At 53.7% G+C, this 14417-nt stretch overlaps 6 protein-coding genes across 6 annotated transcripts; 3 read left to right on the forward strand and 3 right to left on the reverse strand.

Moving 5' to 3' along the window:
- Positions 1 to 262: 262 nt before the first annotated feature.
- HMPREF1541_10800 (uncharacterized protein) lies at positions 263 to 2279 on the reverse strand (the record flags this gene model as incomplete). The annotated part of the gene is made up of 5 exons (XM_008715469.1): positions 263 to 1225; positions 1282 to 1698; positions 1755 to 1778; positions 1888 to 2025; positions 2094 to 2279. The coding sequence occupies 5 exons, from the start codon at positions 2277 to 2279 to the stop codon at positions 263 to 265; spliced, it is 1728 nt and encodes a 575-aa protein (XP_008713691.1).
- A 2140-nt stretch (positions 2280 to 4419) lies between these two features.
- Positions 4420 to 5739, forward strand: HMPREF1541_10801 (uncharacterized protein; the record flags this gene model as incomplete). The annotated part of the gene is made up of 3 exons (XM_008715470.1): positions 4420 to 4838; positions 4885 to 5323; positions 5374 to 5739. The coding sequence occupies 3 exons, from the start codon at positions 4420 to 4422 to the stop codon at positions 5737 to 5739; spliced, it is 1224 nt and encodes a 407-aa protein (XP_008713692.1).
- A 739-nt stretch (positions 5740 to 6478) lies between these two features.
- On the reverse strand, positions 6479 to 7387 carry HMPREF1541_10802 (uncharacterized protein; the record flags this gene model as incomplete). The annotated part of the gene is made up of 1 exon (XM_008715471.1): positions 6479 to 7387. One exon carries the CDS (start codon positions 7385 to 7387, stop codon positions 6479 to 6481), a length of 909 nt encoding a protein of 302 aa, XP_008713693.1.
- A 768-nt stretch (positions 7388 to 8155) lies between these two features.
- On the reverse strand, positions 8156 to 9349 carry HMPREF1541_10803 (uncharacterized protein; the record flags this gene model as incomplete). The annotated part of the gene is made up of 1 exon (XM_008715472.1): positions 8156 to 9349. The coding sequence occupies one exon, from the start codon at positions 9347 to 9349 to the stop codon at positions 8156 to 8158; it is 1194 nt and encodes a 397-aa protein (XP_008713694.1).
- A 202-nt stretch (positions 9350 to 9551) lies between these two features.
- On the forward strand, positions 9552 to 11132 carry HMPREF1541_10804 (uncharacterized protein; the record flags this gene model as incomplete). The annotated part of the gene is made up of 1 exon (XM_008715473.1): positions 9552 to 11132. One exon carries the CDS (start codon positions 9552 to 9554, stop codon positions 11130 to 11132), a length of 1581 nt encoding a protein of 526 aa, XP_008713695.1.
- A 2156-nt stretch (positions 11133 to 13288) lies between these two features.
- Positions 13289 to 14311, forward strand: HMPREF1541_10805 (uncharacterized protein; the record flags this gene model as incomplete). Its single annotated transcript, XM_008715474.1, has 2 exons — positions 13289 to 14197; positions 14252 to 14311. 2 exons carry the CDS (start codon positions 13289 to 13291, stop codon positions 14309 to 14311), a joined length of 969 nt encoding a protein of 322 aa, XP_008713696.1.
- Between the last annotated feature and the right edge of the window lie 106 nt (positions 14312 to 14417).

Raw genomic sequence — 14417 nt, forward strand, 5'->3', positions numbered from 1 at the left:
ACTCCATGGTGGAATATCTGAGAGATGGTGATGCCTATTGTAGGTATTCCCGTTCTCTGGAAACCTCGAAGCGCTCTGACAATTTTCCCACATCCCTTCGCCTAGACGAGTCTAGCGAGTCGTTGTACGATACCTGGAGATGGGGACCAGTTGCCCAAGCCGGCCTCACATGTCTTCAGGGGCTCCAAGAATCGCTGAATTAGAACTCCTCGAAAGACTCCCTCAACCATTGTCGACAGCCCTGGGTAGCCGACACAGCCAACTATGACGTGTCGTCTGGCGTCTTTGCCAATAGAAGACGGCGAAGAATCTTGCCCGTTGAGTTTCGTGGAATCGCGGCAACAAAGACGACGCCCCCTGTCAAGCGCTTGTAGGAGACCAATCGAGATGCCAAGAACGATGCAACATCTTCAGCCGTCAGCTCGCTGCGTGCAGCGGAAGATTCAGGCAACCTCTGCACCACGTAAGCACGTGGACGTGTGACTTCGAGACCGTCTTGGTTGATAGCATAAATGCCCACAACAGCAGCATCCGCGATGCTCGGATGTTGGAGTAGGACATTCTCGAGCTCGGTCGGCGACACCTGCCAGCCATTGACCTTCATCGTCTCTTTGATACGGCCATCGATGTAGAGCTGGTCCCCTTCAACGTACACGCGATCGCCAGTGCGGTAGAACCCATCGTCATCAAAAGCAGAAGCACTTGCCTCAGGGTTGTCAAGATAGTCCGAAAAAAAGCATGGGGAGCGAACAAGCGCCTCGCCGTGGACGAGGTCCGTACAGATGCGGCGACCGTCAACATCCTCCAACTTCAGCTCGACGTTGGCCAGGAGGGTACCAATGCTGCCAGACTGGTCTTTCTCACCTGGAGCAAACATAGTGACCCATCCTAGCTCTGTTGCACCCCAAACCTGGCCGACAGTGGCATCGGGATGGAGGAATTGGTACAGCTTAGCCTGGAGTTCGGCAGTGATGGGAGCGCCCGCGCAAAGTACGTAGCGTAGTGACTTGAGTCCTGTATCTGCGTGAGGTCGTCTTAGTAGAGCGGTAACGATGGGCGGGACTATAGCCGCATCGGTGATCTGATAGGTTCTAACAGATTCGATGAAGTTGTCGAGATCGAACCGAGGGAGGAAGTAGGTGGTGATTCCCAGTCGAAGAGGTTGTACAAGACCGAGCTGTGCTGCAAATGCGTGGAAGACAGGCAGGCATACCAGCTGTGATGGCTGTCAAATATGTCAGCATGAATTTGGCTTCCGGAGCAAGATCTGCCATTGCACACCTGATATGGTCTGGATTTGAGACGCTGTTCAATCATTGCGGCTTGTGCAACCACATAAGAGTGCGGAATCTTGGCTGCCTTTGGCAGTCCAGTCGTACCACTTGTGGTGCAGTAAGCCGCAATTCTGGAAGCCAGCAAGTTCTCGTGGCCAGTAGACACATCCCATCCACATTCACCATGACTCAGGAGCTTTAAGAAAGACAGCCGACCAGCAGGAACCGACTGGCTGGTCTTGGCCAGGACGAAGACTTGGTCGTCGGCGATACCACATGATGCTGCGACTTGTTCTGCGACGTTCAAAGAGGCAACTTCGGTGACAAGGAGCTTGGGACGGGTGGTGCCCAGATTGTGAAGAAGCTCGGATCTGGGGGCGGATGGGTTTGTACCGAAGATGATGCCGCCAGCGCCAATGACAGCCTAGAGTGGAGATGTTAGGGGGGGTGGCTTGGGCCAATGATTAGGAGACCGCGTACCAGCCATATGAGTGGATACCAGATCTGTCAGTTTCGGAGTCAGCTTCCACCTCATCCATCTCTTGTGTGCGTACTCGCGTGGGTGATGGCACGTAACACAGCAGGGATGAATGCGTAAATGACCCATACTTACAGTATTGAATGCATGGAGCCAGACGCAGTCTCCCTCTTGCAGGCCGTGCGCCTTGAGACCTGCAATGAGCTTGCGAACCGTAGCTCGAGCCTCTCGGGCGGAGAAGGTATTTGACGCGTTTAAGGCATCAACAAAGATCTGTCAGAAGAGCGGGGTCAGACATAGGAGCCTCAGGATATCTCAGCCACCAGAGAAGCTATACTGACAGGCTTGTCCTCATCGTACTGACCAAGACAGGCGAAGGCATAGGAAAGGATATCCGCTGTTGGACCAGTCGGAATCTTGACAACGCTCTCAGATCGCCAAATCTTATCTACTTCAGCCACCAAGAGCGCATTGCATTGTTTGTGACTGCCGCCAGTGGCTGCTACGTGTCCGGTGGCAACAGCCATGGTAGGACAGACCGGACTGGGCCCGGACGGATGCTTGCTGAATCTTGAGACGCTCTTTCAACGATAGGCTCACAGATTGACACTGTTATGTTGGATTTGCAATCACCCCGGGGGCTTAATGCTTGAAGGCACCACCGGTGGAATCGATGGCGGCGCGCAGTGGGGGGAGTCCGGCCAAGACGGCAGTCGATCGGATCACCGCTGCCTTTGTTCGTTGCTAGAAGACTTTATGGAAGAGGCAGAATGAGAGGCAACGCAAAGAAGTACCGATCGCTTGGTGTCGTTGACTGCTGCAGCGAGGCCATCTGTGGAGAGTCAGAAGGCAGACAGCCATCGTCACCAAGCATGTGACTGCAGACACAACAATGCCGAGGATTTGCGGCTCTTTGCCGCGAATAAGTCCAACACATTTCACATTCACTAGGCGAGTGCGGATACGTCAATTATGAGAGACCACTGCATTACCAAGTATCAAGGTCGATGATAGGCGTCAACCTGTTGTCCAAGTCTCGGACAAAGTCGAACCCACCAGCCAACGGTGTACCTTTGCAACGTGTGTTGGTATTGGTTGAACCAGGATGTCAAACCGTCAGAGATGTCCCATAGTGACCGTCTGCTAGGATGGGATCCCGAGTCTAATCAGCCCGATCTTCTGGGAGGTGTCTATTTGTGTCGCATCTGCACCAATATGCGACGAATCCATACATCTCTACCTCTGTCGGCTCCTGCATTTTTCACAAAACGCAGTCATTCTTCTAAGGATTGTTCCACTGGGACTTTATTGGCTACCGACTAATACATGGATCCCCAAATCCCGGTCAATGCCAGCCCAAAGCTGACTCCATAGCATTGGAACTGCAAAACCCTGCGTGGGAATTGCCATGCCGGTGTTGAACCTGGTGAAGGCGCGGCCATGGAGCAGCCGTTGAGCACACGTACGCTGCGGGCTCGAATGGATCTTCTAATCCGCCTCCGCTGTCCCGCTCGGATGATCAGATCCGCCCGTGCCTTGATTTCTCATCTCCAGTAGTCTCTCACGACAGTCGCCATCTCGTCAACATCGAGCCGGAGGCATAGATTGGAGCTTGGCATGGTGCCTTTTCACGGCTGTGCCATCATCAGTGCCCTGTGGCGAAACAAACTGTGTATCGCCTCGTTGACATTGGCCTCTTTCGACTTCACCCTTGCACCGCAGCAATTGGTTAGACTCCTGACGTACGAATCTTTTGGCCTCTTGCGGCTTCCATTCAACCCCCATCGATATCACTTTGAAGCCCGTCGGAGCCGCAGCCGGTGAAATCTTGCAGAAATCCGTGAGTGCATCCCGTTCCCTTGTCTCACCGTAACAACCCGCAGTGTCCGCAGAATATGGGGCTTAGCAGCGTGTCTCGAGGGTCTGGACTGGTGATGACAGTGTGGTCATGGTTTTTCGGTGGAATGAGGGGATCCTCTGCTCGACGCAATGCGTTTAGATCCATGTCCTTGATCCTGCATGCTATAAGAACTCCGTCACCCCTTCCCACCCCCATAGCGTCCCTCAGCAGCTGCTAACATGTGGCCACCGGCATTCACAGACTTTTACCTCCAGGATATTGATATGCCGCTATTGTTTGGCGGATATAGTCTTCGCGAGGTCGGAGATATCGAAGCATATGAATCAGCACTCACGGAAGACTCGCATACTCGGAACAAGGAGCAGCATGGCGGGTCGAGGCTGCATGTTGAACATGAGAAAGGTGGAGGCGAGGACGAAAGTGAAGTTTTCAGTCGTTCAGAAAGTGTCTTGTCCAAGTGCCACGTGCCACATGGCATCGAGTCATCGGCACACTCTGCCTTTAAGGAAGGAGCCGGCCTGGAGTCACTTCAACATTTCAACAGCATTTCCTCTCACAACATTACCTCATGTCAACCTGCCGGGAATTCATCGTTTGCCAGCTCATCTACCACTCTTATGGATAAGCACAGTATAATCGCGCAGGGACAGTCACTCCCACCCAAAAGGTAGGTCCCAATGCAGACCTTGATGCCTCAATACTGAGTCAGAGCCAGATATGATCGCGTCCTGCGCAATGCGAGGTATACCTTTCTGAGCGTATATCGCCGCCTTCACCTTCTCGTCCTTCTGCCCAACATCATCGCCATGGTAGTTCTTGGCGCCCTCAACGCACCCGGCGTTCTTCGCCTTCCCATCTCCACTGTTGCTACAGCATCAGCTGCCAATATAGCCTGCGCAGTTGTTATGCGCCAAGAGCTCGTCATCAACGCCCTCTTCATTCTGTTCGGCCATTGTCCTCGATGGTTTCCTCTCCGTATTCGAAGACTCAGCGCAAAGATCTATCACCTCGGAGGTGTGCACAGTGGTGCGGGTGTCGCAGCCACGATCTGGTTTGGGTTGACGAATGTCGCCACATTCTCTATGAACCCCGAAGCCGCAAGCGGCGGCACCTTGATTGCACTCTGGACGATAACAATCGCCCTTGATATACTTTTGCTCTCGATCCTGTTGATGGCTTTGCCTGCATTCCGCGTGCGCTGGCATGACTGCTGGGAATGGTCTCAGTATGTACCTACTCGGTCCTCTGAGAGACTGCTAACTTATCTCCAGCCGTTTCTGTGGTTGGGCTGCCATAGGACTGTTCTGGGCTCTATTCCTGCTCATCTCCATCACCGCCAAGCGTACGATGAGCCCGGAGCCACACCTGTGGAGAGTCATCGTGGTTTCACCAGTGTTCTGGCTGCTGGTGCTCATCACCATTTGTCTAATCGCCCCGTGGCTGAATCTACGGAAAGTTCCTGTCAGGTCTGAGAAGCTCTCGAACCATGCCGTCCGCCTACACTTCACTTACGCTAATGTGCCACTGTGCTCCGCGCCTCGTCTCACGGACAAGCCGCTCAGAGAATGGCATGCATTTGCTTCCATCCCGGAGGAGTCTGGTAAAGGATTCTCCGTCCTCGTCAGCAAAGCGGGCAATTGGACTGGTGCGATCATCGAGAACCCCCCATCTTATCTATGGAAGCGTGGATGGCTGACCCGAGGTGTCCTGGTAAGTCGATCGAGAGGCCGATTTGCTAGACGAGACTGACAAAGCCGCAGAATGTGGCACCGATTTTCAAATCCATGGTTCTGGTTGCAACCGGATCCGGGATCGGCCCCGTGCTGAGCCTCCTCCAGGCGAAACGCAAGCTTGGGTTCATCCGCCTTCTCTGGTCAACCAAGGACCCCATCAAGACATATGGTCAGCGTGTAATGGACAACGTCATGGCGGCTGATCCGAATGCTGTCATAATTAACACCTCAGTCGACAGACGACCAAATCTGTTAGAACTAGCACACGGGATGTATGTGGACAGCCAGGCCGAAGCGGTGTTTGTTATCAGCAACCCCCGTGTGACGCGCAAAACAGTTTATGGGCTCGAGTCTAGGGGAGTTCCAACATTTGCTCCCATCTTCGACTCCTAGTGAATCCCAGGGATGAAGGTCTCGAGCATTCCCGGTTCCCTCATGTTGTTCTTGATACCGGATGTTGTACATAGCTCAGCAACCCGAGGGACCTGCTGTTGTCAGCACATTTGGAGTGATGGCGCGGGAGGGGGAGGATAAAGAGGGCGTCCACAGGCATGAGGATCGCAAGGTGAAGACTCTGGAGGAGCATGACACAGGATGAAATGTCGCACACCACAGCAAGGTCGGCTGAGGACCAGAGCACCAGATCTCAATCACTTATAGAGACAGCAGCAGCAGGGAGCTCGCCACTTTTCACACGCCTATTTTGGGTTGTTCGTATACGTATTATGTACAGCCTGTTCACCATTGAAAGCATACCATGGCAGATGCACAACTAGTCAGAGCACGATAATGTGGCAAGGACATGCCATTATGCATTTTGATGTTTTCTTGAGTACATCTACGAGTGCTGCTCTTTGGCTCCGCGCTCCTTGCTTCCTGCAATAAGCCTACACAATCGGCAAGCAATATTGACTGCAAGTCGCGGCCATCGTCTCACGGCTGAATCTCGCGACCTGGCCTCCTTTCTTTCGGACGTAGCGTGGCTTTCCACGCTTCTTATGAATCTTGAGTCCACACACAGGCTCACGTTCTCTCACACCATCCGCTTATTGCCCCGTGGCCATCAAAAGACCGATCGCACCACCGAACCCAAGGTTAGCCAGTAGCGGAAGGTGAACATAGCACTGCAAAACTATCCACGTGCAGCACCCTTCGCCTTCTTCTTGGTCAAGGTGCTGGAACCAGTGCTCTGTTCAACGGCTTTCTTCTGCTGCCGTCGGTCCCGCGTCTTTACAGCCTTGCATGCCTGTGCAGCATCGCTGCCCGGGTCCATACGGGTGATCATCTTGTCAAACTGCGCGCCGTCGGTACCCGACTCGCGCAATAGCCAGGTGAGTCTCTTTACTTTGCTCTTAAGTTCATCAACTCGAAGCTTGTGACGCTGCCTCATAGCTTTCTTCTTGACTTTGTAGTCCTTCTGCGTCTGACGTAAAACCTGTGAGACATGGACCTTGCCACGAACGGGACTGACAACCTCAGCTTCGCTTGATGGTGAGCCACGATTGCGCCTCGATCGGGCCGTGGGCTTCCAAGTAGAGGAGCATCGATGTGGCTCAGGTTGCTGTAGTCCGTCTTTGGAGTTTTCCTCGTCTGATTCTTCTTGCTCCTCGTCAGAGTTTGTGTCGGTTTCGTTGAACCTCGTGCTATTGGCGTCTGCACCAGTCCCATTGCACTGGGATGGAACAACGACGGCCGTTGGGCGTGCAACAGCTGCCTGCTGGATCGATGCCTTGACTTTACCGGGCTTTTGTCCAGAACAGACAGGGTGGTTTAGGGTAGGTCGTGATCCTTTATCTTCTTCTTTCGGTCGGTTGACTGTTTTGTAAGGCTCCAGCACTGTGACCTGAACCAACGTACCATCGCCACATCGCTCATACTCAAGAAGCGGGATCTGCGGCAGATCACAAGCAACCTGGATCTGAGGCGACAAACACCCAGGCCAGGCGAGTGAGACGAGCTTAAGTTCCGCTCCAGGTACGACAAGGCGATCCTTAACGCTGCAGTGCACGTACACATGGAAGAACTTGACAATCCCTGACATCACTCGCTGCATGATATTGCCACCATCATCTGCAAAATAGGGGCTTGGGATCATGCACATCAGCCATCGCAATGATGCGAATTTTGACCGAGGCAGACGCTTCCAGGAAGGACGAAAGGCGATGGGTCCAGAGTTGTACGCCTCTTCTGCAGCAGCTATTACAACTTGAGTGGTCGACGTGCCATAAAGACAGGTCGTGCCCTTTGCCTTCACGAGAAGCTTGCGCAACGTATTGAACAAGCGGGGATCGCAGGACGGATTCGGGAAGTGACCCAAGGACTCCGAATTACAGATAGCATCCCGAAATTCGTGCTTGAGCACGTCCCAAGCAGGGCGAATAGGTTCTGTTTTTGAATGGTGATCAGTACAACGAATTGAGGTCAGGCAGGATGCGTCGTGCTCGGACTCAGACGGGACCGCCGTCATCGTCGCAGCTTCTAGCGACGCCACTGCGGGGCGAAACGTTGACCACGTCAGACGTTTTGGAAAGGTTTGGAAATGTTCGATGTTGCCCGAATCCTTTGGACTTCCACTTGAGAGGTGATGGTTGAGGTAAAGAAGTAGCCGTCAGCGGCGCCGGCAGACATGGACGCCGTACGGCACTAGAGCATGGAACGATCACAACAAGGGGTCAAGAAACGCGATGCAGATATTGAAAAAAAGTGCCGGCGGGAGAGATCTGGGAAGTTTGAGTGCAGCTCTGGAAAGACTAGAGAACAACTTGGAGGTCGGGCACGAAATGAAAGTGAATGTTGGTTCACTTGTACCTCACTCGTCCCGAAACTTGTACCTACCATCAGGCTTCATTGCTTCGATCACACGATGCTCGACCTCCGCCCGCGTCCTCTCTACCAACTCGTTCCGCCGCTTCTCATCTTCCTGTGTCCCTCCAAACTCGACTTCCCAGTAACCTCCCCCGGGCCACTCTGCTGTTACGAGTGGTGCACTCCTTTCTGCAAACCCCTGGGCAATCTTCTGGATTCGAGCTTCGTGTAGGGCGTTGTCCCTTGCAGTCTTAGTCATATTAGCTAGCATGTTCTTCGACCCAGCACCCAGATAATCTAGCAGCAAGTCCTCCTCAGAATGGTCACTTGCTCCCAATGCCGATTTTCGGCGATCCCTTGGTCTGTGCCACTCCTCCAAATATTCAGGCCGAAGCACGAAGTCTGAAAGTTTCAGGCTGCTAACAGGTCGTGACCGAAGTGGAGGCTGCTCCTTCCGTTGCGGCGGGTGAGGCACAAAACGTGGCTTTCGCCGCACTTGGCGATCTGTCGCCTCGAGGTCACTTGAGCTCTTGCGTAAGGTTGGAACGGATCTGTTGTTGGCCCTTGGGCTGGCGGAAGTGGGCCTCTGCGCAAACAAGTCGACAGATGGCGCTGGGGATCCGAGCAGAGCGTCCAGTCGACCGGCAGCATCGCCTCTGACGGCAGGATCTACCTTTGATGATTTAGACTGGTGTTTGCCTTCCCTGCTATCAACCTCCCCATCTTCTGCTAAGATCGGAATTGCTGCAATTGCCTTCTCGACACGATCCACCGACCGGGGAAGTAGCTTTGTGTTGTTTTGAACCTCTCGCAGTGGCGTGCCCTCGCGCGACTCGAGACGCTGTTTCTTCCTTGGTGGCGATGATTGAACCTGAATCTGTGGACTGGACCTGAAAGATTCGGGTCGACAAGCAGACGCCACGGGAGTTGACGGTTGCGAAGTGTTGGTTTGATCTATCTCGTCCGAAAGCACGACTGGTGAAGGTATTTGCGGATTCTGCAGCCGCCACTTCCGTTCCTTCGCTTGTGTCGTGCCTAAAACCTTTTTCAGTCGATCAATCTCCGCCTGCTTCTCTGACACGGACTGAAATAGCCGGTCAATAACCTGACTCTGTTCCTCCACCTGCTTAACCAGCGTTTGACTTTGCGAAAGTGCCTGAGTGAGTAGCTCGGTCAGCGGAGTGTCTGCTTGCGGCATTTTGGGTGGGGAACAAAGATTGAATACAACCCCGAATCGACTACGTCCCTTTAACACTCAGAACGCGCTCTCAGCGCGTCTTAGCTTGGCAGAAGGAGCCATTGCGCGTTTGAAGCCGCTTGCGCCACCGTATTGATGCAGCGATGTCGCATGTCTCCACATGGCTTCCTGACGACTTCCCACCGTGCAGGGTGCATCTACAATGAAGAGACGTCTGTCGGAAACCGCAGATCCCGGGCACGAGAGGCGCCACAGTGGGCATGCTGGCAAGAGACAGCGTGTTGGCTACCGCCGCGCTCTTCTCGAACTTCCCGAAGAACTCCTCTCGAGGATATTCGCCTTCCTCGACGTCCGACAACTAATCGCTCTCGAGTTGGTGTCGCACCGTTTGCGGTATCTTTCTACGGACAGTGAACTATGGAAGCAGCAATTCTATCGGCAATGGATTGAGCCTCGGGCTCGACGCATACCCATTGACCTGAGGCCGAATCCAGCGAAGTTGGTACGTTGGCTCGAGCATGGTGAGTCGCTGAAGCATGGCGCCAAAGTAGACTGGAAGCGCCAATTTAGGCTTCGCAACAACTGGGAGAAGGGCGAGGCCCACTTGCAAGAGGTGGAGGTCGCACACCCTCTGACGCCACCAGTTTTGGCGAAGGTGAACAAGGGACAGATTTTTACAGCCGACGCCGCCTCCGGGTTGAGGGTGTGGTCGCAGACGCGGAAGGTCAAGAAGCTGGAGGCGCACGTGGAATTGCACAACGTTCGCCCTACAAGCCTAGCCGTAGACGGCAGCTCGACCGAAGCAAAGATTGCGATAGGCTTTGAGAATGGCCACTGCGAGATTTACCAGTTCAAGAACTCGACCCTGAAGGCTTACTTCAATTACACTGTCTCGCCAGGATCTATGCTCACGTCAATGGCGCTGGCCATGCCATATCTCGTAGCCATGACCAGCGATAGACACATCCATCTTTACCAGTTGACAGAGAATGACCCCAATCGATCCCTATCGGCTTCGACCATGGCTGTTCTTCACGCGGACTCTCCTCTGCATCCAGCGACGTTATCACTACGGTGTACCCAGAAGAGCGTCATCGCGACCATCGCATATGCTTTCAACAGGATAAATGAGGGATGGTGCCTCGGTATTCAGGAAATCAAGCTCTCCAGAGAGGATGGCGTGATGGAGAGCAGGACGGCTTCAAACATCGAGACGCCATTGGATGCAAGGTATAGAGGACGAAAGCAGTGGGACATTTCGTCGAGATCAGCTTTCTCAACACCGCTCACCTTACCGTTTTCACTGAACCCAGACATCAAGAGTCCGCCGACCTCTTTGTCGTACTCACATCCATTCCTCCTTGCCAGTCTCTCCGATAATACGATCATGTCTTATATTGTTCAATCAGATGAAGAGAAGCTGGAGGTGAGCTCCGGTCGACGCCTCTTTGGCCATACCTCAGCCATAACTTCGGCAGAGGTAAGCAACAGAGGTAAGGCTGTGTCTGTGAGTGCGCGCGGGGATGAGATTAGGGTCTGGGAGCTCGAGCAGATGCTGACCACCGTCCGTGGAAGAGCGAGCACACAAGTCAAGCCACGAAATGGTGCGCTGAGCGTCGCGGCGGCGTTGGCTCTGCGAGGAAATGGCCTTGGTTTGGTCTTGCAGGAGATGAAGCGAGAGCTCGCTATGACACGAAGATGGGTGTCGTTCGACGAGGAGCAAGTGGTTGTGTTAGGCGAGAGAGATGAACGGCAGATTATGGCATGCTACGACTTCGCGTAGACCGCGAATGAAGAAGGCGTTCGGCCTCATGCTGGTCATATACCGGGATACTGCGCATCCCATACTGTGCTGGACAGAGCCTCCGAGGTGCCTGGAAATCAACAGTTCATGTGACTTGCCTACCTCGAGGAGAGGGGATCTCCACGAGCCATAGAGGTAGTAATTCTCTTTCGAAGCCACCGCCTGGAACCGCATTCCACTCGATAACGACCCCGCGCCACTAAAGTGGGGCTCGCGACCACGTGTTTGCGCCTTACATTCCGCCAAGCACAGACATTTCTCTTCGATTGAACTGCGGTTTGCAACTACTGATTCCTCTCCAGCTACTAGCATTACTACTACTTCTTCGATTCTGAAGTTCGGTGGTTTAATTAATCGGCTTGCTCTTACAACCTGTAGGTCACTTCTCTGCAAGACATCATTGCCTACATTCTTGCTAATTGTGCCACTGCAGCCCACTCACTCTTTATCCGTACCTCACCATGGATCGCGGCTGGTAAGTGTCCCAACCCTACGGCTTGGACCTTTCAGCTAATGATCTCCAGTTTTAATTGCGGCGCTGCCGACCATCAGGCTCGCTCTTGCCCCAAGAAGACTCCCACCTGGTTGATTTGACCCCGCCCTCCTTCGAACCTACGCTGATCGCACAAATAGCTACAACTGCAATCAAGAGGGTCATGTCTCTACCGAATGCGACCAACCTCAAGCCCCCAAGACTTGTTACCGTTGCCAAAAGGAAGGCCATATCGCACGGTACGATCCAAGCAGACCTTGCTGTGAACCAGAACTGACCGAAACAGCGACTGCCCTGAAGCACCCGAGCCTGGTGCGGGCGGCAGAATGGGTGGTGGCGGCTACGGTGGCGGGTATGGCGGTGGCTACGGTGGTGGCGGCGGCAACCAGGGCCGAGGATGCTTCAAGCAAGTCATCACGCTCCATATTAAAACACTCTTGCTAACTGACAAAGGTGTGGCGGCCAGGGCCACTATGCACGGTTCGTCTACCAGAAACGTTTGCAACACTTTGATGCTGACATGGGTCCAGTGAATGCACTTCGGGCGGAGGCGGTGGCTTCGGCGGAGGCGGCTTCGGCGGTCCCGGTGGGCATGGCGGCTTCGGCGCTCCTGGAGGCCGCCCTCCCCTGACCTGCTACGTAAGTTTTCCATCGCCGTTCGGTACGCTCAACTAACATTTCCCAGTCGTGCGGCGGTGTTGGTCACATTGCTAGAGAGTGCGTCGCGGGAGGTGGCGGTCCTGGTGCTGGTCCTCCTGGTGGCGGTAGCGGCCAAAAGTGCTTCAATTGGTTTGCTTGTCCATAATGTCTGCGGTTCTCGAACTGACGATCACAGCGGCAAAATCGGCCACATCTCATCGGCTTGCCCCCAGCCTCATTCCTCAGCACGCATCTGCTACACTTGCGGAAACGAAGGTCACATCGCTTCCCAGTGCCCCGGTGCCTAGACATGGTGCAAGCGTAACAGCTCATCTTTGAATCTGCAAGAAGGTATCAGCAAAACACAAGTCGGTGATTCAAGCCGGTACGTGGTCCCACCACAACAAGAATGCGTCGTTTGCCGAAATCGTGGCTGGATACCTGAAGATGGATTTGATTACGACGACAACGGAGTTTCTCGATTCATCGGAGAGAAACATCTTGAGGAAAAGTGATTTCAGTGCGGGCTCCGCCCCGAGCGAGGCGGTGGCCAAGAAAATGGAAAATCGTGGAGGATGTCTTATGGAGGCTTAGAAGCGCTGCTCACGCCAGGAACGTACGTTGCGAGACGAAGCATACTGTCAAGGCCTGCTTGATGACGAGAGTCCAAATGAATGAGACGAGATGATTCTGCGAAAGATTGATTGTTTTGCGAGGACTCTAACACATCTTCTCTGTAACAGGCTTCCTCAAACTTTTGTTATTGTGATGAGCCAGCGACTACTACCAGGACGATTCTACAGTCTCACCTGCCACTTGGAAATTTACCTACGGAGAACGTGCCAAGCTCCAAGGTGCTACTCTTCGTTCACCTCCCTTGCCTGCGAAGCCAGGTCTTCTCACGATTCCCTCCTCCGTCAACAGACTGCACGTCCTCCTGGTACCGCCTCCTCAGCCCGATTTGGCGTTCACTTGGTCCACTGTACCGGAGCTCTGCACGACCATGGAAGACACGTCACCCGTCAAGGGCAGTCCCCGAGCTAGCCCGATTTCCAAACCCCAAATCGATCTCTGCACCGACCCCAGTATCCCACCCTCCGATGGAAGATGCCTGCTTCTGGAAGCCGCCGCCGAAGTGCGCTCACGTATCTACGAGGAGCTGTTCAACGAACTCGGTAATGGTCTTTTTATCAATCTCTTTGATAACGAGGGGGGATTACCAATACTCGAAGATAACTGGGCAACTTCATTTAGCGAGCCAGTTTCGCTGGAGCTAGACATTCGTCAAACATGCAGAATGGTCAAGCAAGAAGTGGAACCGATCTGGGCCTCTCATTACTACTTCCTTATCACCTGCTGGGCTCCGTTCACAGGTGCCCGGCTCTACGATAAGTTCTCTCGGTCGATCAGCGAGAACATTCAGGAAGTCATGTTGTACAGCGAACCCCTTCATAGCTGTGCACCCGCTACAATCGCGGAGCTCAAGAAGCTGCGGTCGCTCAAGATCCTTGAGATTCACGACAATGGCGATGTTTGGGAGAAAAGGACCATGGTGCTTCATCTCGGAGGTCTGCCCCCGACCAAGTGGGAAAACATGGATCGAGGCCTCAACTGTGAACGCTTCGTTCAGCTTTGGTTTGATCTCGTTGCTAATGACCAGAGGGAGGTGGAGCACGTAAAGCAGACTGCTCAGGATATCGATTCAGACAGCCCCGATAGTTCGGAAGAGGCGGAACGCGCTCTTCCTGAGGCTATCCAACGTGCGCAGAGATGGTTTCCCCACCTTGCCGACAAAGAGCAGCGGTCCTTCGCCGTGCGAGTAGCTTTCTATGTTGATGTCAGGGGCTGGAATACTGAATGCCTTCATCATCCACAGCCGAGTGGGTTGCTCACAACGCATTCCCAGATCTATGTAAGCCCGAGTGCCTGCGGGCCTTATTTGTGACACAGGGCTGACATTGTGAAGGCACCATTGTTTGATCTCGATACGCGTGAAGTCCTGGAGAACAAGAATTGGGCGAATTGAGGCACTCTAGGTTCATTGAGGGACCTACGTATGTATTATTGCCGAGCTCGCCAGACGGGATATGCTAGATCTAACTCGCACACGGTCCGCCGTATCTGGTCGTTGA

This window comes from Cyphellophora europaea, assembly GCF_000365145.1.
Source record: "Cyphellophora europaea CBS 101466 unplaced genomic scaffold supercont1.14, whole genome shotgun sequence".
NCBI classification, from domain to species: domain Eukaryota; kingdom Fungi; phylum Ascomycota; class Eurotiomycetes; order Chaetothyriales; family Cyphellophoraceae; genus Cyphellophora; species Cyphellophora europaea.